This window comes from Scaptodrosophila lebanonensis, unplaced genomic scaffold (genome assembly GCF_003285725.1).
Source record: "Scaptodrosophila lebanonensis strain 11010-0011.00,11010-0021.00 unplaced genomic scaffold, SlebRS2 tig00000092-arrow-pilon, whole genome shotgun sequence".
In the NCBI taxonomy this organism is placed as follows: Eukaryota; Metazoa; Arthropoda; class Insecta; order Diptera; family Drosophilidae; genus Scaptodrosophila; species Scaptodrosophila lebanonensis.
In genome coordinates this window covers 1,279,057-1,304,657 of record NW_022060566.1, presented here as the reverse complement: position 1 = coordinate 1,304,657, position 25,601 = coordinate 1,279,057, and the positions used below count along the sequence as shown (strand labels likewise).

General features: G+C 39.6%; 1 protein-coding gene across 1 annotated transcript in view; it reads left to right on the top strand.

Moving 5' to 3' along the window:
- Window positions 1-25,601, top strand: part of LOC115627316 (LIM/homeobox protein Lhx1) — a 97,941-nt gene that overhangs the window by 26,489 nt on the left and 45,851 nt on the right. Inside the window, exons 2-3 of the mRNA XM_030522960.1 lie at window positions 8,846-9,041; window positions 10,728-10,954. Of these exons, the coding sequence (XP_030378820.1) occupies window positions 8,846-9,041; window positions 10,728-10,954 (423 nt within the window). The remainder of the gene's footprint in view (window positions 1-8,845; window positions 9,042-10,727; window positions 10,955-25,601) is intronic.

The following is a 25,601-nucleotide window of genomic DNA, read 5'->3' as shown; positions in this document are numbered from 1 at the left end:
AAATAATTTGTCTATGCCTCTATGCTATTTGTAAAGTTAACATTTTAATAACTTGTGCCAGTTTTAAATATATTCTGATTTTGCCTTTAAAAAAAAAAAAAATAAAAAATTTTTACGCTTTTCTGCTCTTCACATTCTATTTTGGTTTTAGCAAACTTTTACCCTTTGCTAGCATTTCTTGAGCGTAGCTCAGAAATTTATGAGGCCAGAGCCATTGGCATTGGCTTCTCTGATGAGGCGAGCGAACGCCTTCATTAATATTCAATATTTTGTGCTAATATCGCAACTAATTATGTAATTAAAATGTTAACAAGTTTAACGCGAGCAATTTCGTGGCAGACGATGACGACGACGACGACGACGACAAAGCGACGAAGCGTGGATGACGACAATGATGATGACGATGACGACAACGAAATAGGTGTTAAATTTATATTAATATTTCAAGCATGTTAGCAAGAACAGCAACAGCAACAGCAGCAGTGGCGGGGCTGCCGAACTTTGGCCCAAACAGAAAACGCTACATTAAATATACTTTATGGATTTTTATGCATTTACATATTTCCATGCCATGCTAATTTGGCCCGCGGTCGCGAACTAAATCTGGGACCGACTAACCGACCGGCCGTCCATCCAGACCAACAGTCGAGAGTCTATAGGCGGCATGGGCATACGATTGCTATGGGAATGTGCAATGGGGCATGGGGCATGGGGCATCGGGCATGGGCACTCTGTGGTCGTCTACGTCGCCGGTCTCGTCGTCGCTTTCATGCTAAACCAAAAACCGTAGGAAATGTAATCAAAATGTCAAATCAGGCGCAACGAATCGCATTAAAAATAGCAATCGAGCGCAGGCATCAGCATCAAAAACTTTCGTGGGGCTGCCCAAGAACAAGAACAAGAAGAAAATATGTGGAAAGAGAAAGAGTGTTTAATAGAGTAGATGAAGATGAAGTTAAAGTAGCTGCATGACTGAACTCGCGTTGATGGGTCTGTGTCTGCGTCTGGGCCTGGGCCTGGCCCTGGGTCTTGGTCTGGTTCTGGGTCTGGATCTGTTCTGGCATTTGAGGATGTGAGTCTCAAATGCCAGCAGTGTGATTTTTCATGGCCACACAATGGAGAGACATATATGTATATCAAATAGAAAAGGCTATTCTTTGTAATTCTACAGAAATATATTTCGTCTACATATGGTAATGTCAGTCATAAAGTATATAATTGATTTCTAAGCTTATATTTAGATATCTGTAAGGAAAGGCATTTCAGAATGGCAGACAATTTTGAAGCGGAATAATTATTATTATCTTGAGCTAAAGCCTACCAAATAACTTTTAATTTTAATCGAATTTTAATTCGAAGCCCCATTTAATTGTGTAATTTAATTTAATTTAATTGTACTCAATAATAATTGTCCTTTTGGGGCAGAGCTTAAATATAGCAATGCCACAATTTATTTAAAAACAAAAAAAATTATTATTATCTTAAAATCACAGACAGAGTATCAGACTACGGCGCGATAAAGGATAAAGTTATCAAGCAGTAGATGGTCGCTATAAATTACATTAAATTATGAAACCACATGTAGAAAGAAGCGCCTAATTAATGGTCAAACGGGTTTAACACTAGAATGTAGTCTAATTGTTTAAAAAGCTGCGATGACGATGTCAATGCAATAGACAAGAGACTTGAGCGAACTTGCAAAAAAGAAGGAGAAGCCCGAAGTCTGGGAGACCAGCTTCTTCGGTTAACCAAACCGATGCTGACCTGCGCTATACTTGTAGAAGGAAGAGATTATTTGGATGAATATTTATTTATTTAGTAAATCAACGATAGTAGTTCTGTCGATACATTCCATTATATTTATTAAAATATATTTTAACATTTTATATATATTAAAATTAAAAAATTAAAATGAAGATATGTCTTAATAAAAAACTTTCTCAGAAACATTACTTTCTGGGCACAATCTTAGAAAATATGGACGATAAAGCACACAGACTCTGCCTGGAGCACTGTCTGGAATTGAAATAATAATATTTCGTAAATAGCTAGAGGCTGAACTTTAAATTAAATGGTTGCTCGACTAGAAACTAGAATTTTTCAACTACATGTACAGGCTTTGAAATTCTATTTTGGACACAAATATTTTTGATTGCCTGGCATTACGTATACGCAACATGACCAAGTCAAATTGTTTGCGCTGAAAATATACTATAAATGTTTTTGTTTTTTGCTTTTTTACAAGACTCATGCGTCCTTTCATTTCCATTTCGGATTTTCGTAGAAGATTTGCTGGTGATTGAGCTGCTGTTGTTGTTGCTGCTGTTGGATTTTCTTACAACTTTAACATTTTAGTCACGTTTTCTGTTTTTGGCCCGCACATCGGCCTGACCATCGGCTGGGACATTGGGCAGGAAGTGAGTGAGTGAGTGAGTAGCTGTGTGGCAGTGTGGCAGTGTCTGGGCTTGTGGAACCGGCAGCGAGTCGAAGGCGTAACCAACATGGCGCAGGCAGCAAGTGCAGCGGTCTCTGTGGCTTTCGGATTCGGCTCTGGGACGTTGGATGTTGCTGATGTGCCGATATAACAGCGGCAGCAGCAGCAGCCATAACAACAACAACAACAATAGCAACAGCAACTACTTTCCAGGCCAAATGCATTCAATGCCCATTTTTTCCTCCTTTTTTTATAATTTTGTGTTGGTTTTTTTTCTCTGCTGATGTCGAACGAATTTTTCACAGCCAAGCAAACGCGATTGCTGCTGCTGTTGCTATTCTTGTTGCTGTTGTTGTTGCTATTGTATATTTATATTGTTTTTCTCTTGTGCTTTGGCAGCAGCTGCTGCTGTCCACTCTTTTATTTTATATTTTTTCATACTCGTAGTTTTTTTCTCCTTTTTTTTTGGGCTGGTCTTTTGGGTGTTGCCCGTGCCCAGAGTTGAGTCCGACCCATCGAGCCGTGAAGAAGCTGGCTGGCTGGCTTGCTCGCTGGCTGCCTGGCTGCCCTGCCTTGCATTATAAATGCAGTTAGCCACAGCAGCAGCAACAACAACAACAACAATTATTGGCCTTTGTACAGAATTGAGTGGAGCCGGCTGCGTGACAGAACATTTATAACTGCGTGAGTCCCAATCAGAACGCTTGCCATTTTACCAATCGATTTGCCTTCATTGCTCAGTTGTTGTTGGTTCCGATTCGAAAGAGTTTTTCTTTGTTTATCTAGCCACGAAATATGTAGGAGAGGTTACCACAAGAAAAGCAAATATTAAAACATGTAGCTGTCCAGCAGTGTTAAGAACAATTCGCCATTCTGAATGTTAGGTTAGCAAATATAATAATGTTTTATAAATCTCATGAAATCAGTTTTGTGCATTTCAATCACTTTAAATCATTTAATTGTGGAAGACTGATTTCTTCTTTCCAATAATAACTATTGGCAGGAAATTTGTTCGTTTGTTTGACTTCAAAAATGCATGTTGAAAATTAAAAAAAAAAATAAATAAATAAAATGGTTTTCAAAAAAAAAATTTAACTTTTAATAAAGTAAAACTTGTAAGTTACAGAAAAGTCAAACTTTATTTATAGATGCTTTAGCTTTGTTTGTATCACTCGTTTTCCATGAAATTATTTGAATAGCAGTAACAAATAATATATAATGTAATTGTACAAATAATTACAATTCGCAGCATATAATGATTTTGAAGGCCCTCTCCAGTTGCCCGCTCAGTTCGATTCAATCAGACGCTCACGTGCTGCGGCCATCTCCAGTGTTGAGCAGCGCCCCAAAGTTGAGGCTGCAGTCGCAGTCGCAGTTGCAGTCGCAATCGTAGTCGCAGTCGCAGTCACGTCGTGCTGCGAGCCTTGTACGTGCAGCGGCTGCTGCGACTTTTGTTGCGCTCTGCTGCGGTCAATGGCTGCTGCACAGTGGCCGTTGTGAGATCATGAACTTCTGATTGCACTTGTGCAGTTTCTCACACACACACACACACACACATACACACACACAAATACTTGCTTTATATAAATATATATGTACAAAGATATGTGTATATATATTACAAAAATGCATTGCAAATCATTTGTTGACAGTCGAGTGCAGTCGAATGAGATGGTCAGAGTGGAGCTGGGAGCTGGCAGCTGGGAGCTGGCAGTTGGGAGCTGAAGCGCCTAGAGCCGCATTTGGCGTTTTGCAGTAGCCGCAATTTTTCACATCGTAACATAAATTTAAGCGCAAAATAAATGGCTGTCCGTTTACGTTCACGTCCACACAAGAGAAGCAGCAGCGGAAGCTTCGTGGCAAGGGGACTGTGCCACACGGTAGCCAAAAGTGCACTCAACAATATTTAAATTGCGACACTTAAGCGATGTCGGCGGCCGCAACAACAGCAACATCAGCAACACCAACAACAACAACGTCGGCGGCGTCTGCAAACAACAATTTGTCGCTTTTAAAATGCTGCTCGCTGTGCCCGCTGGCGTAAAAAAGTCGCACAAAAGTCGCGCCGCATCGGCGAGAATAACAAGAGTATGAAAAACATAAAAATTATTGAAAGCAAGGAAGGGAGTCTCGCGAGCATTGGCTATTCCTCATTTGCAAATACCCTGCATAATGCTGGAGATTGAGAATTCAACAAACATATCAGATTTTACGAACAGACGCTTTAGGGATAATGGGAAATTACATTTTTGGCAGCAACTTCAAAAACTTAGCAAGATAGAACGGACTTTATTTAATCTCTTCTAACTCTATAAAGGTTTCGTGATAAAATCTCCAAAAATTCCAAGGCCGCAACATTTGATTTGAAGTTTGCGACACAAACTTGTTGATCAGCTATTAAAGGTTCTATAAGAATATAGAATCAGCGTGATTGATAAAATATCAAACAAATGGAAAATATATATTCAATAAATATGTAATACATATTAATTCAATTAGCGACCAATTTTCAACCCAGCTTTTCATATTAAAAAATGTTTGTTTGAAGTGATTCTAAACTGATGGGAATTAAATACTTTTTAAGCATTTTTATTTGCATCAAAATAGTTTTTAATAGTTTCTTCCCAATACTTATTATGTGAAAAAAAAAAAAGATTTAGTTTTGAATTTGGAAGAAGCTGGATATTTGTTAAAGGATGTCAATTAATTTACTTCTCTGACAGCAATCTTTTCACATAGACCACATTTATTTAACCTACTCGTACTTATTTCCAATCTATCATAAGCATATATAGTACATATATATTTTTTGTGTTGTATCGCAATATATATTTGTCATAGTCTCGTATGCACAATACTATATTGCACATTATGTTAAGTTGGCTTCTCATTCATGCAATTAGCAGGCATGCCCAACGTCTGGACGATCTTTTCAGCTTTTAGCCAACATGTGAGTAAAAGGCAACATAACGTCAGCATTTAAGGTGCCGGGCCTGTTGATCAGGCTCGGACCCAGGCTCATACTGAGACTGTTCGACATGCTGGTCAGTTGGTTCGGCTTGGCCTGGCCTGGTCTGGCCTGGTCGTTGGTTGGCTGATCATTGCCGTTTGTTGTCCGTCTATAAACGTCTATAACCTTCATTAAAAATTGTCTGCAGCGGCGGCATGAAATGATTGATAACATCCGTCAATTTTGACATATGCTCGGTCGCGTCTCGTCTTGTCCGGCTAAAGTCCCGTCTCCGTCTCCGTCGTCGTCATCGTCATCGTCATCGTTGTTGTTGTTGTTGTTGTGAGTTTTGTTGCTGACCGCAGTACAACAGCAAAATGAGTCAATTCGTCAATCAATCAGTGTGTCAGTCGCTCATTTATAATGTTGTTGGCCAACACGGCCAGCTACTGTCACTCACGACTACTCACGACTTATGCACAACGCAACAAACTTCATGCACTTTAATAGCAATATTAATGCATTCAAGCTGCGACTTAAAGCGTAGCAGCAACAACAACAGCAACAACAACAGCAACACATGAAACATGCAGGACATTGGGCAACGCCTCATCGTCTTCTTCTCCTGCTTGTTCTTCTTCGTCAACTGCCCCACTGCCTCTCTCCCTCTTCCTACCCCTCTCTACTACTCCTTCTCTCTCTCCCTCTCTCTCTCTCTCTCCCTCTCTCTCTCTCTGCCACTTAAGCATATAAAGTGCAAAACTTTTTGAATGAAAATAAATTTCACACAACTTTTTGTGCTGTTTCTCTTGTTCTTGTTGTTGTTGCTGTTGTGGCGTGGCGTGGCTCTGCAAGCAACGCCAACGCCCACCCAAAATGCCCCAAGGGGGCGCAACCGGTGCAAAAATAACTTTTTCGCACAACGTTTTTTTTTGTTTTTTGTTTTTCGTTTTTTGTGGTGTGCGGGTTTTTTTCTCTAATTTTTTGCGTCTTTTAGAGAGTTTGTATAGAGCTGGATGCGTGATAGATAATCAATAATGTTGTTGCGTGAGTCACGAAGCGACATGTCTAAGAGTTGAGAACACAAATATGTATAGCCATATAGTTTTTTGCATCTAAATGCTCCTGAGTGTCGAGTGCTCTACAAAATATTTCCATACTATTTGTTACAATTAAATAAATTATTTTGTGTCTGAATGCTCCTGAGTTTCAAGTGTTTGACAAAATATTTCCATACTAGATGTTACACTTAAATAAATTATTTTGTGTCTTAATGCTCCTGAGTTTTAAGTGTTTGTCAAAATATTTCCATACTAGATATAACAATTAAAGAACCTTAATTTTTATCAGACAGCTCCAGTATGTCGAGTGTGCTTGACAAAATATTTCCATACTAGATGTTACACTTAAATAAATTATTTTGTGTCTGAATGCTCCTGAGTTTTAAGTGTTTGTCAAAATATTTCCATACTAGATATAACAATTAAAGAACCTTAATTTTTATCAGACAGCTCCAGTATGTCGAGTGTGCTTGACAAAATATTTCCATACTAGATGTTACAATTAAATAAATTATTTTGTATCTGAATGCTCCTGAGTTTCGAGTGTTTGATAAAATATTTCCATACTACTCAGATATTTCAATTAAATAAGTTATTTTGTGTCTGAATGCTCCTGAGTGTCGAGTGACTACAAAATATTTCCATACTATTTGTTACACTTAAATAAATTATTTTGTATCTGAATGCTCCTGAGTTTCGAGTGTTTGACAAAATATTTCCATACTAGATATAACAATTAAAGAACCTTAATTTTTATCAGGCAGCTCTAGTATGTCGAGTGTGTTTGACAAAATATTTCCATGCCAGATGTTACAATTAAATGCATTATTTTATTTCAAATATTGTTCACTTTTTATTGGCTGTCTTAAATGTTAATAAATCGCTTTGTAGTTCAAGTTAAAATGCAGTCTACAATTGTTATTTGTTATATATTTGAAATGTAGTGTTTTTCAATATCCTTTCTCAACTACAAACTATGTATTCCCTTAATTTGCTTTGATTTATTGTCATGTCTATGTTTAGACCACGTTCTGATCAAGTTCTCAGCTGTAGTCTTGTGTGTCTTAATAGTTTTTTTCTTCTTCAATCACTTCACGGACTCATCTCTAGTTTTTTTGTTTGCCCTTGTTATCGTGATGGTGTTTTCTTTTTTTTCACTCTCAATCTTAAGGATTCTTTTACTGACTCATCTCTAGTGCTAGGCACTTAACGGTATTCGAAAACAACGCACAGGTTTGCTGCAACATCGTTGTCGTTGTCGTTGGCGGTCATCTTTGGTTGGTTATCCTCGTATGTTTGCCATGCCATTGACTGATTGACTGGCCACAACTACGAGTAGCGAACGAGCTCCAACAGCTCCAACAGCTCCAACAGGCAGCTCCATGCTGCATCTTTAAGTTGAACTTAAGCTTCGCTGGTTATTTTATTCATTCATGCGGAGGTCGAAGCAGCCCGGGGCGCTCTTACTGCTGCTTGAACGACGCGTCTATCATTATACGGTTGCACTTTTGGGGTGTGCGCCACACCTACTACCTGCCGGTAACCAGTAACCGGTAACCGGTAAACGGTGGAGTCCGAACAGTGACCGTAGCCCTGATTCTGATTTTAATTCAGAGTCTCTGGATGGCCTCGGGGTGGCTGCTGCTGCTGCTGTTGCTGGAAAAGACGAGCAATTCAAACTTATTCAGTCGTGCGCAAATTTGCCACTCAACGTGTGGCCAAATTAAAAAGGTGTAAATGAGCGCAGAGCTCACCAAATGACTGCGTGACAGCATGACTGACTGACCAACCGACCGAACGACTGTCTGTCTGTCCGTCTGTCCGTCTGTCTGTCTGACAAGCTGCCCGTTCAACTGAAGCGAGAGCCTGGGCTGAGCTGAGCTTGAAAATTGTGCAAATATCTAAAGTGGCCACGGGGCGTATGCGTAAGTCAAATTTGTCTAGCAACTGCAACTGTAAATTGTAAAGAGCCAGCTGAGTGTCCGTGTGTGTGTGTGTGTGCGTGTGAATGTGTCAGTGTGTGAGTGTGTAAGTGTGTAAGTGTTGTTTGCCAGCAGACTGCTCATTTGCACACACACACACACACACACACATGGCTAACTTAATGCGCATTGTGCAAACTTAATGAGCGCCCGCACGCACACAGACACACACACACACAACACTCATATAAACATATATATTGTATATTTATATGTACTATATATATATATTCATCTATTATATATATGAATATAAGTAGTGTATATAGCTAGCCCCCATTCGTACACACAAGTCGAAGTGCTAATTGGCGCCTCCAAGGATTTTCACGCACTTAATAATTAAGCATTTTTTCACTCACTCTTTCTAACACACAACTTCCCTCTCTCTCTCTCTCTCTCTCCCTCTCTGTCTGTGCAGGACGCAGCGAACCGCCGGTCGGCGTGGGCGATCCTTGTGCTGGCTGCAATAAACCCATACTGGATAAATTCCTGCTCAACGTCCTCGAGCGGGCATGGCACGCCTCCTGCGTCCGTTGCTGTGAATGCCTCCAGCCGCTGACGGATAAATGCTTTAGTCGCGAAGGCAAACTATATTGTCGCAATGATTTCTTCAGGTAAGTGGTAACTATATTTTACAACACAATAGAAGTACTCTCACATCAAAATGAAAATAAATCCGCACATTAAAACGGGAAGGTTTTGTAGAGCAGCTCAGGCAAAAGGTCAGAGAAGTTTTTCCCAATTAAGAATGTTGTTTGTGTCTGTAAGAATGAAAGAAAATAGTTGGGTGTGCTTGTAAAATTAAAAATTGCAGCTCTGTCAACAGACTTTTGCACACCAGTGTCTAAATCAAAGGTCACTCACATTCCAATCAATCAGAGCAAAGCAATGCAAAGCAATTAAGCCAAGTTGGCAATCAAAGTGCCGGTAAAAACACACGCGCAATACGCAAATCAAAAATCGCAGAACTCACGCCACTCCTTGGCTCTGTTCTGTTTTGTTCTGTTCTGTTCTGTTCTGTTCTCTTCTGGCTCTGTTTTGTTTTATTGCCCTCGATCCTCTCCCCAAGTCAGCCTCCTCGTCCTGCTGGCAGATTGTCAAGAGCGTTGCTTGCTTGCTTGCTTTTCCATTTCATTTGATTGAGCCCAGCACTTTGCATAGAATTTTTCTAATTGAAAAATCATTTGGAAAAAAGGTGAGTGAAAGCAATTAACATGCAAAACACCTTCCTGCATAAAAATGTGCTCGCGAATGCAACCGCCATGCGGCCAACCAAACCAATGGCTGCCAATCAAAGGACCCTCGGCACCTACTCTTCCATAAGAGTTGGCAAAAGACGTGTCAATGCGATGCTTGACAGGACACCGCGTTCATTGCCCACAGATGGAAATCGAAAAGAAGAATTCATCTAGCACTCGGCACTTATGGGTGGCCTTTGTCTGCTCCGTTCCCAGAGAATCGATGAGTGCCAATTCATTAAAACAAAGCCCTTTTAATTTAGCCCATTTGCAATCATAATAAGAGGATATTTTCTAGAACACACAGATAGTGCGAGAGCTTTTTAAGAACATAACTAGTTAGGAGATCCCTCATTCAACTCGATTTCCAACTATTCAGTTGCTCATTAAATATTAGTATAAGCCGTTTGCTATTTATTAAGAAGTTCTCAATAATTGGTATTACTTTAAAAATAAGGTATAAAATAAATTCAATTGCCTTATACTTTCCATCACTCCGAGTTAAAGATTCAGGATGCGCTTTTTTAAATTTCTTTTAATATATTTTTTTTTACTTTTATTAAGTAAACAAGATCACATGTCTTGGTACAAATTAAAATATTATACATATATACATATAAGGTGTAATATAATATTACTTTACAATTTCAACTTAAAAGCTTAGAATCCAACTATACAATAATGTCTATCATGACCTAAACAAAATATTGAGTAGAGGAGAAAACTAAATTATAATAAAGATCTGATTAAAATTCTTTGGGAAAAATAAGAGATAAAGGAGACTTCTAATGGAATTTTATTGCCAGGGAAGCTTTTTGTCTTGATATTTTTTATTTCGTATTTTTAGGAGTTTTTTTACATATTTTTTTATTTTTTATATAATAACAACCAAAAATGTTGTACATTTGCCATAAAAGTGCTTGTGTGTTTTACTGATAGAAAAAAACTGCTCGTAAGCTGAAGATATTCGGCTGCTGGAGAGGCCGTTTAGACCATTTAGCGATTGTAGTTAAAACTTTAAGCGACTCTATTTATATGCCACCCATTTCCTTCCTTATGCAGGCGCTACGGCACAAAGTGCAGCGGTTGCGGACAGGGAATCGCACCCTCGGATCTGGTTCGTAAGCCTCGAGACAAGGTGTTCCATTTGAATTGCTTCACGTGCTGCATTTGCCGCAAGCAGCTGAGCACCGGGGAGCAGCTCTACGTGCTGGACGACAATAAGTTTATCTGCAAGGACGATTATCTGCTGGGCAAAGCGCCCTCTTGCGGACATAACTCACTGAGCGGTAAGTGCCAATAAATCATTATTTTGCCGAAAACTGAAAAACAATAGACCAACCACCAACCACCAACCATAGCCATAGCCATTGCCATAGTCATGTCCATTGGCCGGCCAGTTAACCATTTGGGGCCTATTTGGGGCCATCTGTGCAAAGTCCCTCTAATATTTTCTATTGTTTTTTCCGAGCGGCTTTAATGCTATCAACAATAAATACAAAATTGGAGCTGCGTTCGGCATGTTGCGTATACGCCACATAGCACGTCATTACGTCAACAATTGTAGCTTTTGTTGTTGTTGCCGCTGCTGCTGCAGTTGTTGTGTTTAGTTGTTGATGGCAGGACGCTTTGGGTATATTTAGGAGCAATTTGCATAGCACTTTGGCATCGTCATTGTTTTTAGTCGCCGCTATCGCCTAATTTTTTGTTATTGTTGCTATTGCTGTTGTTATTATTGTTGCTGTTGCTGTTGCTGTTGCCGGTCAGTAAAAACATTTGGCAAATATTTTAATTTAATGTGTATTTGTTTTCACTAATTGTTTATAGTTTTATATAGAAATATTTGCCATTCAAATTATCGTGGGAATCGTTTGTTGACGAACTACTCTCTCCCCCTCTCTCTGTCACCATCTCTTTATCTCTACACTTTTGTTGTCTTTTTTCTTCGCTTCATTTTTGTTGCTGTTACTATTGTTGTTGATAATGCGCATTGCTGATTTTAGGCCGTTGTTATTTTTCCAATTGTTGCTGTTGTTGTTGTTGCAAATACGTTGTATTTATAAATTTTTAAATGCAATTCCGAACAGTGCTGTCAGAAAGAAGTCTCTTTTATGTAGAAAAGTCAGTTAAATGCTTGCCAAATATTTACACAAAACGTTAAGTTACGAATGCCAAGAGGAGGAGGAGGAGGAGGAGGAGGCTAGCAAGAAGAAGGTCGCATGGTGTGGTTTGTGGATTGGCGAGGGCTGGGGAGGGGAGGTAGAGAAATGTAAGCGTTGGCTGTGACATGGCAATGGCGTAGAAATGCATAAATAAAACAAAGTCATGTATGTGTAAGATAACATTTACACTCACGCATACATACACACTCTCTAGCTCACGCACACGTTTGCATAATGTATGTGTCTGTGTCTGTGCGTGTGTGTGTGTGTATATATATATGTATATATAGGCCTTAGCTCGCTTCACAATTATTGTTTGCCAACGGCAAAGCAATTGAGCAAAGCCTGCAGTCATTCGTCTCCATCCACTCTGGAAAATAATGCTGCTTACCACTTAGTTGCCAATACTTTGGGGGCCTCCCACTGTGCTTCTTCATGCCATTCGTCGCTTGTGTTTTGTCCTGTGCTGCTCTCGATTGAAGCCAAAAGCTCCAAAGTCATATTTTTGCACATGCTTTGTGAGCAGCCAGCCCTCCGGCCAGTTGGGTCTGTACACTATTTTAGTCAGCACTTGAGGGAAATATGAAGAACCAGTATTTTAAAATATATGCGAGAGTGTTGTCAATCGAAAATGCAGGAAAAACTTACAGTTAAAACTCTAGCTCTCATGCTTTGAACACTTCTATAATACTCTATTGGAATTGGTTGCCTTTTCCAGGCTTCGAATAAAATTATGCTCTTAATTTTTAAGCCAAGTAAATTCTAAATTCTTGTAATCTCTTGCTACAGTTTGTCGATTAGATGGCACATTTCTATATAAATATGTCAAATGTATTTAAAACTAAGCGACATGCAATCAATCGTTTAGGGCAACTTATCTCTTTGGTTGTTGTTGCCAGCTTGAAAAATCTATATCGAATTCACAATACTATTTAAACGCCCGCTAAGAAATATTAAAGCTCAAGAGCCAGCTAAATATCGCAATAAAAATCATTGGAGTAGAGAGCGAAGAGGCACAAAATGTAAATAAAATGCATTCTAGGCAGCAGAAAGTGCCCGCAGTCCACTTCAACACTTCGCACTCCACACTGACATGGCTTCGAAAAGTAAGCGAGCGGTTCTTAAAGTAATGGCGGGTTAAGCTTTAAAGTTTTGCGACATAATTATCGGGCAGCAGCAGCAACTACAACAACAACAACAACAATGGCTGCCACAGTCTCAACGCCAGCCAGGCAATTAAAGCTTTAAGTAAAATACGCAAACACACACACACACACACACACACGGGAGCGTAGAACTGTCACATGCAGCAACGCCTCTCCGTGTCTGTGACTGTGTCTGTGTGTTCGTGTGTGTGTGCTAGTCTGTGTGTCTGTGGCAGCTACTTTCCAAAAGCAAGGCGCAAATATATGTTGCTGTTTTTTCGTTTAGCAATAATTTTAAATTTTTTGTTGCCTTTGGAAATATATTTTTTTGAAGCATACTTAGTGGCGTTAAATATTTCAACGCTGCCATTGCTTTCGTTACTGCTGCTGCTGCTGTTGTTGTTGTTGTTGTTTTGTAGGGGTAAAAGGGCGACCCCCGCAGAGAGCAAAAGCAACGAGATATCTGCGCGAGCGGAAGATAGACAGAGCGAGAGAGAGAGGCCACATCTAGCTGAGAGGGACAAGGCGGCAGAGAGAGAGAGAGAGCGCGCAGTTGCGCATTTTTTGGGGCTACAGGCACTCTTATCTATGCGTGTGTGTGTGTGTGTGTGTGTAGAGAAGGGGATGTCAGGCGGCACATGCTCAGTGCCTGCAATGTGCTCAGCAACAATTTATTTCCCCAATTTGCCGAAAAATCTGCTCTTTGAAAGGACAGCTAACCAAAAAAATGGCGCCAGACAACATGATTTCTGCTTGAAAAGAGAGAGGCAGAGGGAGAGAGAGAGAGAGAGAGGGGGGGCGAGCGAGCGAAAGCGAGAAGGAAAAAGGCAAGTGGTGCAATTTCTTTTTTTCTGAACAAGTTGCAACTTGCAATTGACATATAAATGAGCATTATAATGAACGAGCCTGATCAGCAGAAATGCTCATATAGCAGCAACATTTGTTGGCCAACATTTTGCGTGAGCGTCGTCTGCCCGCTGCCCGCTGCCTGCTGCCTGCCTCCTGCGTCAGCGTCGCCACCGACTGCGCTGCCTTGCTCTGCCCTCTCTGTGCGAAAGAGTGTGCGTGTGTGTGTGCGTGTGTGTGCAAAAATGCAGAGCAACGCCGAGCAGCGCAGGTCATTAATGTTTTGATTTTAATTGCGTTAATTACGTGCAACGGATTTTTCACTTAGCGCGCGCATTTTCATGGCCAGCGAAAGTTCCTTCGTCTGCCTATTTGTTTGTTGCGTGTGTGTGTTTTTTTTTTTTCTTGTCTGCGCTGTGCGGCGCCTGGAAGCAGGCAACACTTCAAAATCTGGCCAAATGTGTCAACTCTAGGACAAACAAAATGTTGTCTATTGTTGTTGCTACCGCTGCTGCTGCCGTCGGCGACTGTGAACAAAATGCAGAGGAAATAAAAAATAACACATACGCCACGTTTGCCGTCGGCTCGCAGCAAAAAAAAGTGAACAATGATGCTGCCGCTGCTGACGATGATGAAAACAAACTGCTGCTCCCCAAATTTATGGCTTGTCATATAAATTAAGCCATTTGTTGTGCCTGTGCGTGTGTGTAATAAACAAAAAGAAAAACAAATCATCACAAAGCATGCCAACAATTTATGTAAAACAGTAAAACAGTTAAAGAAACAAACAACCGGGCTGTGGTCAAGTATTTCAACGCCTAGCAACAACAATTGGGCTAAGAATAAATCAAAACTATAATAAAAATTTGGGCAGAGCTGAAAGCGGCACAAGGAAAACAAATTCAGAACAAATTGGGTAAATATTTGCGTCCACGCTCCATATTTTGATGAATATTTGTAGCATACGTATATACAAGTATGTAAGTATTTTTGAAAGCTTAATTCACTTTTCGCAGCAGGTTTATTTACAAAACATCTTGATTTTGATAAACAGACATGATTGTTTAACTATTTATTTTGGTATTGATGCAAAAAAGTTGAAAAGTTGTCGTCTTGTAGACCCTTTTTCCAAAGCTCTAATTTTTTGTAAGCAATTTATTGTTCTGATTAGAAATATTTATAATAAGTCAGTATAACATTTCAGAAGACTTCTAATAATATGTGGAATATTCGAAGAACAACAGCTTCCTTAAAGGGAATGCATTATTTATTGCTTGCCCTTAACTATCGACATTTTTGACAATATACTGTACTACTTCTATTCATTCCTAGCTAATGCAATAATATAATATATTAAGAGCTCGTAATCTGAAATATAGTACATATATCCATTATTGTTTTCTAACAAATCTTAAGTTTCTGCAATTTTCAAATACGAAATATTTGGGATTTAAAGCTGCCCCCGCCAAGTTTCTACTTAGCTTCTTTTTTCATCACAAGTTTAAATAAACTAAACACGATTTAATATTCTTCAGGCTTTCATAATCAACAATAAGTAGCAACAAGAACATAAACAATGCTAACAATACTTTGAGTTTGGGTTTCTTTTCTTGGGCTATCACATCTAAATGATTTACAGCTCGCAACACATACTCACACATATAATCGTACTATAAATGTAATGACCCCCAAAACGACCTCAGCCCAGACGCATTTTTATGGTTCATGTTGCGCGAAATTCACAAGACAAATACGAGTATACTATATAGGCGCACAGACAAACCTACACACATAGCTTTCTATATCGTACAGGCTTTAGTATAGTACGTACGAGTATGTTCGTATACTCGTACTCGTATTTGCACATAAAAAAGAAGGCACAATTTTTATGAACAAACATTTTGTTCACATGGGCCTTAGTTGTTGTTTTTGTTGCTTTGTAACGCCTACTTTTGCCTCTGCCTTAGCAAAAGGGTCAACCACACACACACACACACAGACACGCATATAGCACTGTGGTCAAAACGTCGAAATCGTTGGTCGGTGGAAAAATGTATTCTTTGTTTTGTTAACAAAATATTCCAGTATGGATTTCTTTTTTAAATATGGCGAGTATATAAGACTCTATAAGACTGATCCCTCATCTACTATATGTATACTTTTTTAAAACCACTTGGTGATCCCGTCCTTAAAAAACTTTTACTTTTATTTGAAAATGGCAAATGAAAGAACTTGAACGTTCCACAGACAGATCTTCTCTCCCTTTTTGAAGACATCTATGCTTTATTTTCTCCCTTTCGGGGAAGTCTGCTTGAACAGACTCCCTCTTTTATTGCAAGTTTCTTTCAAATTTTCTGTTGCTATTGCACAGCATTTTAGGGAATATTTAACGAAAATAAATGTAAAGATAAAAAAGAAGAAATTTCGAGTACAATCTTAGCATATTTCAAGTTTTTGAACCACTGTGTGTAGTACTCGTAGGTGGAGCACTGCGAAAAGATAAGCAGCTGGGTCTTTTGTTGTTGTTGCTGCCACTGCTGACCGGCTGGCTTTAAGACCACATCCTTGTTCATCTGCCCACATTAAAGTCGAAGCACAATGCCAAAGTTCAAGCCGACGGCGCTGCCGACGCTGGCCACAACGCTGGCGGCGCTGCCTTTGGCTTGGCTTGCATGAAAAATACCGCAGATTTACGGTTGTCGAGTCACCGCCCCAAAAGAACCGCCGCTACCACCCACTTGCTGGTACCATTTCCTAACCCTCCTCCTACTCCTCACCCATCTCCTCCTCCCCATCTATCTCCTCCTTCTTCGCCTTCAGCTCGTTTGCTGCTGTGCGTTCAGTGCCGCCCAGCCTTCGGGCAACCGCTTCAGGAGCAGCAATTGACGTTCCTGTTGCTGTTGTTGTTGTTGTTGTTGCTTTTGTTGCTGTTATTGTTGCCGTTTCGGTCAGTTTGTTGTGTTTTATGTGGCGGTTTTTTTGGTTTTACACACACACACACACGTATCCACAGAGAGAGTTTTTTATTATGCCCTGCATCCATAAAATGAGTGACGAGGGAATTTTTCGCAGCATCTATCCGACCACTAAAATAGGGAAATTAAGTTTTCAGATTCATTAAAACAGCCAGAGGGCGTGACACTTTTTAATTCCTCATTTAACCAAAAATTATTAGTGCAACTATCATTTCTGGGGGTTCCCCTCAAAGCAAACGAATTCAGCAGCAATTTCGAAACTCGATATTCCAATATACTTCAAGATACTACTAAATATTTTTTTTCTTTATAAACTTTATCCTAGAATTAAAGTTATTACGTTATTTCTTATTAAAATAGTATTTGTTTGCAATTTTTATAATTCATTAAATCGAACAATTCTTTTAAACAAAATTGATCGAAAGACAGCGAAAGATTAAGAGAGATTTTAATTTTGTTCAAAATTTCAAAACTATATTTATGCTCAATTTTCCAATATATTTCAAGATACTACTAATTATTTCATTTATTTATAAACTTTATCCTAGCATTAAAGTCATTACGCTAGTAACAATTAAAATAGTATTTGTTTTCAATTTCTACAATTCTTTAAATCGTACAATTCTTTTAAGCAAAATTTATCCCAAGACACTGAAAGATTAAGAGAGATTTTAATTTTGTTCAAAATTTCAAAACTATATTTATAATATTTTGCAATCGTATATAGAAATTGAAGGAAGCGATTTGATTTAAGATACTTTTTTTTTGAAAGAAATAATTCCGTAAAATTCTCTTATATTATGTAATTATCTATATCTAATTCCCTAATAATGTGACAAAACACTGCTAATAATTTGAGTCTAACTAGAATATCAGCAAACTGATCTATCTGATGGTTTTCCCTTTCTGATAATATAGACATTTATGGTAAAACTAAGAAGAGAGAGAGAGAGAGAAACAAGCGCTCTATAAGGCGTACTTTTTTAGCTTTTAAAAAATATAGCTAGGTATTGATAGCTCTAGTAACTTCGTACTCCTAGTTGGACTGCAGAGTACTCGTCTGTTATAGTGGGGGGCTCTCTGAACCAGGGCCATAACATTGCCGCTTGTTCGTCTTTATAACTCCCTCGTGGGCATGGCAGGGCAGTGTTGCATGTGTCTGCATGTGGTTGTTTGTGTGTGTGTGTGAGAGTGTGTGTGTGTGTGTATTATTGTTGGTTCACTGCTTTTTGGAACCGTTGGATGCCTGACCGGCTGACCACGCCAAAACCGTTAAAGTTTATTTGACATTTACTTGGGCTATTTTTTATTTTTATGACTCTTTGGGTTACTTTGGTGCGCACCGAATGCGCTGACGCTGATGCTGACCACAGCGCAACGTGCCAAGCAGCATCCACAAGCACACACACACACACACACACACACACACACTCACAAAGTTACAGACACAGGTTGCAAGTGTGTGCGCAACTTCCTCATCACGTTGCCGACAACCTTTGGATTTTACTTTTATTTTTACGATTTCTGTTGCCGCTGCTGCCGTCTCGACAATAAATTTGCGGCTATTTTGTGCTCATGTGTGTGTGCGTGTGTGTGTACGTGTAAGGTCGCCTCGAATTTGATACTTTCCCACTTGATGGGGCCGTCATGATAAGAGCGGCGAACGCCCAACGCCCAAAACCTACAACAACAAAAATGAGAAATGAACAACAAAAAATTGGCGTCGGAAGCGCTCCTCAAAACCCATGCGACACTCTAATACTTCACATATTTTCGTATTCCGCATTGTAAATCACTCCGGCAAGTGTGCGTGTGTGTGCAACTATTTTTGAAACGGCGCTTTGATTTGTGGCATGCCACCAGAGCGGAAGTGTCGCCATTTTGTGGCTTGTTTTCTTTCTTTCCCACTTGTGTTTTTCTATATATTTTTTTTTTTTTTTTTTTTTTTGAACTGCATAAATCAAACAGCCAGTTGGCGAATGCTAAATGGCTTTCTGCCTGATTGACAGATGACTGGCAGTTTGGCAACAGCTCCCAGTTCTCAGTTCTCAGTTCCCAGTTGTCAAGGTGTGAGCCCTAAAAAGAAAACGTTAAATCAGAGCCACAAACTGAATGTACTCGCACTTTCTTTCGCACTAATTCAACAAAATAGTATTTGCATTCAAAATGGACCTACAGACTAACTACCTTCAAGCGAAGCTCAGTTGCAACAACTTTTTAAAATTAATAATACTACATTGCCTTAAAAAATCTAAGGAAATTAATGTTCGAGCTCAAGTCCTTTCTCATTTGCTTGAAAGCAGAAAAGAACCTGCGCTGCCTTCGTCTCCTTCTTCGCCACACCTGTCCTTGTCACAACACATTACACTTGTGTGTGTAAATATGTATGTGTGTGTGTGTGTCTGTGTGTTTATTTGTTGTGGCTAGCGTTTATTGATGTGGCCAATGGCTGAGGCTTAATGACAACTCGTAACCCAAAAAGCGGCGCAATCCAACGGCAATAACAATAACAAAGCATTAACAACATCAACAACATTTTCATGTCTAACATTAACAGCAACAACAACAACAAGAATATGAACAACTTAACCTTCAGGGCCCCACATTGTTGGGCTCCTCCTTAAATTGTCAGTTGATGTGCCTGGAAAATTGCGGCAAGGCGTTACAACTAGAGCGTCAAATCACTTCGCTGACTGACCAAACTTAAGTGCATCTTAGCTTTTGTTGTTGCTGCTGTTGTTGTTGTTGTTGTTGCAGTCACAAACATAAATCTCAAATCAAAAAATTGAGTGCCAGTAAACAGTCCAAGACAATATAAAAACAAACAAAAAATCAAGAGAGTAGGGGCAGCACGATGTCGATGTGTTTGGCAGTTAAAGTCGTAGCTGAAATGATAATGATTTCGTTAATAATGACAATGAGCTCTGGGCCCAGTGCCCAGACGCAAGCCCAGACCCAGACCCACACCCAGACTCAGGCTCAGGCCCAGGGTCGTGGCCCATAAAAATCTTTAAGTACTGAAACGCAAATGAAACGACGACGACAGCAACAGAACATTTTCTCACTTTTTGTTTCAAGATTTATGTGGCGTATAAAACTAACAACTAACTAATTCTTAACTAGTGCACGACACTCGAACCAAATACTTTTCTTTATGACTATCTGGCTTTGTGGCGGTGTGGCGGTGTGGCGGTGTGGAGTGGAGACCGGCGAGGGTCTCTGAACTAAGCTCTAGGGTCTGGGGGTCTTATCACAATCGTGTCATATTTCAGTGAGCAACCATTTTGAAAAAGAAATCCAAGCAGAGTGCAAAAAGTGACAAAAGGCGGCAAGACCGGTGGGTGGATGGGGGGGTGGGGTGTGGGGTGTGGGGGGTTGGCTTGTGTGCTAAAACAAGTCGCCCAACCAAATACAACAACCCCGAGGGGGCGCAGAGATAACGAGCAGGCGAACAACCAAAGAGAGAGCAAAAGAGATGGAGAAGGCTCGCAAGTGCAGCGTGTGAGAAAGAGAACGCGAGAGCGTGCGCGTGGGGAGGAACTTTTATTATTGTTGTTGTTGTTGTTGTTGTTGCTATTGCTGGCGCGCTAAGCCCCACAGGGTGGCTTGGCGGATTTGATGGCGCACACAAACACAAACCACACACACACACACACACACACGCACGCACACAGAGCTAAGAAAACAAGCAAAGCGCAGAAAAAATGGTGCGAGGGGTGGAGACAGGGGGGGGAATGAAAACCCAAAAAGAAAAAATCCAGAAAATAATGAAACGGCAGCGAAACAAAAGAAATGTGGCCATGGATGCTGGCAGTCCGCCAGCCAGCCAGTCAGCCAGCCAGCCAGCCAGCCAGAGCTCAACAGGAAGGCGTGGAGCCTGTTGGGAGGGGGGAGCGACAGAGGGGAGAGGCTGACAGTCAGGCAACTGCCAACTGCCAACTGCCAAACCAATACAAAATACAAGGCGGTGGGACGAACAAATCCAACTGTCGAAACCAAAAGCACGCAGCAAGGTGCCAAGGTGACTGAAAAGGGGGAGTCTGGGGAGAAGATGTTGAATGGCGACTACAGAGGAGATGTGCCAGCTTTTTGTAAATCACAAATGAGAGAACTGGAAGACAACTAAAAAATATTATGAGTTATTTCTCAATTACTTTTTTTTTTTTGTAGAACCTTAATCTTTTCTTAAGATCTGTCCTAGGTTGGGTAATTATTAAATTTTCTTATCTTCTTATATCTTATAAGCTATCTGATATTTTTATCATGCTGCTGCAGCTCGTTGCGCAATGCGATTTCCATATCCTGCACTAAAATGAAGGCTGAAGAATTGTTATGAAACTATATGTACTTGTATTTTAAAGATCAGTTCAATTAGTCTCGAATAATAAGGTTGTCAGCTTCTTCAGAAAAGTTACCTTAGACAGTTCTTCTTTATTAAGTTTCTGGCTGCCAACTGCTGCCAATTTAGAAGATATAAACTGAACTACAAAAATCCATTTTAGTTCTAAAGCAATTACGTTTTTTTTTTTAACATATTTTGAACATTTGAAACTATATAATACAGTTAGCAGAGGGCATTTATTCGGGGCAGTAAAGGTTGAAGCATTAAAATTAGACGAAGAAATTAATTCCCTTCTTAAAACTACCTATCGATTTTTATGAACACTACCCCGAACTAGCTCGCAACGAGTCGACGCAACTCTGACTTTTTTGACAAAATGGTGGAGCAGTGCCTGGAATGAGTTGGCGGCAGCATCGGCATCGCCATCGACATCGACTGCTGTTTCAAAATGTGAATTGAGGTTATGTATACAAGAAGGAAACGGAAATGTGCAGAGTGTGGCTCTTGCCAGACAGCAGAGACGTCGCAGCGAGTATTGGGGTATTGGGGATTGATGCCAAAGAGTGTAGGGAGTGGGGAATGGGGAATGGGGGGACTGGCATTGCACTTAAGGCTGCCAATGTGAAAAGAATAAAGCTGAGCTAAGGCAGCTAAGGAAGCAACCGAGGGCATTAGAAATAGGAAAAGCACCAGCACCAGCAGCACCAGCAGATGATGGAAGAGAAGAAAAATGTAGAAGTAGAAGAAGAAGAAGCAGAAGACGACGAAGAAGAAGAAAAAGCAAACGAATCAAAAACAGAGTCATGGCGCAAAAACAGTTTTTGAAAATACGAAATCGATTTTTATTTTGCCATAAATAAAATACAACAATGGCGCAATGTCGGAATTGAAGAGCAGTGGGAGAAGATTCAACAAAGTGGAGCATAAACACGCACACACACACACAAACACACACACACATAGAGAGAGAGAGAGATACGCCATGAGTGCCGTTGCTGATTGGACTGCAAAACGAACTCGAAGGCGCACAAGAATTGTGAAAAGCACAAACTGAAAAGCGCCAAATGGAAATGCTGGCTCTGAGGCTGAGACTGAGGAGCCTTTTCAAAGGGACGGGCATGTCTGCCTTTAAAGTTATTAAAGCTGGCAAGCCGTACTCGTATATAAGAAAACTGTGGGATGTAGAAGAGTAGAGCTTAAGGCCTTGCGCCAGGCCAACAAAAACCGTTCCTCACACGCACACACATCCTCAAGCTGATTTCGCCAAACTTGAAAGGACAATTGCACATTGTGAGAATACATTTTTGAGCATTTTGAACATTTGTTTGAGAGCATGCTGCACAAAATTTCAGAAACTATACCTAAATAACGCCAAACTGTTTTTTGAAGAAGAAGTCGTGTTCTAATTGGGCTTTTTCCTTTCATTTATTCTTTTTAATTTGTTTGTAGATATCATATAGATAGATATAGATATGGCTGACTATAACACGTTTTATTTACTTTATTTATAAAGCTACTATATCGTTTAGCTGCCTTTTTTAAAGGCAAACATTTTGAAGTCGCTTCTTTTCCATATATTCTTACCATAATCGCATCAGAATAAACTATTAGGTACACCAATCGAGTGTGCTCTTTTCTCTTTTTTTTTTTTGGTCCTCCTAAGTCCTGACAATCCTCCCCCAATGAGGAACAGCACGCGCTTATCGCTGCGTGAAATCTTTGCCATTGGTGCGTTCTGCATATAATTCATAAATACATATATGTACGAATGTGGGTGTGTTTGTGTGTGAGTGTGATTGTGAGTGTGTGCGTGTGCGTGTGTGTATATATATGTATATTTAAGCTTACATACTACACATACGATATATACACATGTCAAGAGATAGAGCTCCCAAGCTAACGAGCGAGCGTTTAGTCAACCACCATTTGAAGAGAAGAGACATTTGTTCTTCTTGTTGCCCATGCTCTGACAGATATATACATAGTATACAAATGTTCATATACTATATAGTCGTATGTATTATAGTAATAGGCAAACAAAACATAAGTTAGCCCTACGATGGAGAGCTACTTGTTTTTCAAAAGTTACAACAAATTGGGAAAAGTGATGCATAATCGCCATCTCTTTTTACAGTCCACAATATTTGCCAGTCTTCTGTATTTAATTATTATTTGTTAATAATATAAATTATACTTACTTGTAAAGTTTTATTTGAAGTACGAGTGTTTAAGCTAGAAATGGAAATGAAAGAGAAAGTTTGGGCAGGAATTAGAATCTCGGCATCTAGTCTTAAGGACTCAAAAATCAACCTATTGCAGAAAACTGCACATGCAACTTAAATAAAATCGGGCTTAATATACTGACGAGTTACGGAAAATCGTGTACATATCAGCGACTATAGAAATATTTGAGCATTGAATAATATTAAGTTAATTAATACATATGTAGTTGTATGGATCGCATGTTAAAAAAAATATGAACAAAGAATTTGAACAAACAGGCCTTTGGGCTTTTAAGGAAAGCGCGATATTCGCAGCTAAATACTTTTATATATGCCTGTATGTATATATATATAAGTATATATGTATGTACATACATATGTCTAGATATGTATGTACTGGGGCAGTCGTTGAGGCAACTTTTTGACATGCAAAAGGATTCTCGGCGGGTTCTTGCGGTCGCTGTCAAATGTCTGTTGTTGTTGTTGCATAGATACTGTCTTAACAGAAAAACAGACAGTCAGACAGACAGACAGACAGACAGACACTGACACTCGCACTCACACTCAAACCACATCTACACATGCTCGTGTGTGTGGCAAGCAACTTGTGCGGCCTTTTCCTTTTTTGCTGTTTTGCTTTTGTTTCAGTTTTTCTGTTGGGCCCCATGTGTTTTTGTTGTTTGTTGTTGTTATTGCTGCTCTGCTTACGTATGTCCTTTTGCACATAGACACACACATACACACACACACACACACACACACACACACATGAAGACACATCAGCCAGTCAAGCAGTCAGCCTGCCACGCTGTCATTTGTGGATATTCGCATATTATTTATGCCTTGCCCTTGTCCGTTCCCTTTTCTCTGCTCTGCTCTGCTCTGCTCTGCTCTCATCCTCGGTCCGTTGTTCTTCGTTTTTTTTCTGCCCACATCGGCAAACTTACTTCCTGCAGCCATTTGCTTTTTATTTACATAAATGCCATTGTTGTTCCTCCATTGTTGCCATCTCCCTTCGGCGCATTAGTCGATGGATCGTCGGTCTGCCACCAGACGAGCGCATTTTTCTCTACACGTATCTCCCATTTCACGGGATTCCTCATATCGTACTTATTTATTATGAACTTTTAGCTTACCTCTGTTGGGGAGAGCACTTTGTCTATATGGGCGCCTATTTATTAAAGCTATTGGCATTCAGCGATTTCTTAAATCATGAAATACTTTAATTTAATGCTTTAATTCAATAAAAGATGTACGCTAATGGGGACTGGTAGTTACAACCTGGAAACCGATCTTTAAATAAAATTGATCTACAACTGCTAATATTTTTCCAACAAACATTATTCTCAGATTAATATTTTGAAAATGTTAATCAATTTAACTAAAAATTGCACGCATTTACTTTAAAATTTTAAAGTTGGCTTCAAAAACAAATTAATATGTCAAAATCTGCAACAAAAAAAAAGTGTCAGAAGACAGCAGCCGATAATGCCTTTAATTAGCTTTTTATAATGAGATTCTTGATTTGTATTTTCCATTTATTGATGGTCTAAAGAAATTGCCAGTTTATTGAATTTTCAAAAGGTGCTATTACCTTTTATTGTTGATGCCCCATTTATGTAGTCTCTGAATAATCTGTTTTTATTAATTTTATTTTCATTTTTTTTTATTTTTTTTATGCTGAATTTTTAAAAGTGCAAATATTTTTGAAATCATGCTTTGTGCAATGGTGGTAACGAGTCATATACTCAGGACCGAACTGGCATTGTGGGATTCCGGTTAGCTCGTTGAGCTATGGCAGGTCCCGCTGGATAATCTTGATTACACTTTCAACTTAAATTCTAATCTGTTGCCCATATGTATCTGGGGATATCGTCTTTATATTCTTCATCTTTATATTCTTCATCTTTTTGTTCTTCATCGTTATATTCTTCATCTTTATATTCTTCATTTTTATATTCTTCATCTTTATATCTTTAAATTCCTTCCCATCGACAGTGCTATTCCACATTTAACATTATATATAAGTAAGCATTAACATTGAGTGCTAGACTTAATTGTCGACACCTAAGATTAGGCCAGGTTGGAACACCCGCCTCTACGGCCGTGGGCAGACACATTACTGACCCACTTTTCAGGGAAAAACAGCTCGTATGTCTCATACTCGTGTGCCATGAGACTGTCTGCTTGGCTGCCTGATTGGCAAACAGACTAACTGACTAAATGGCCGACTGTCGCAGCACT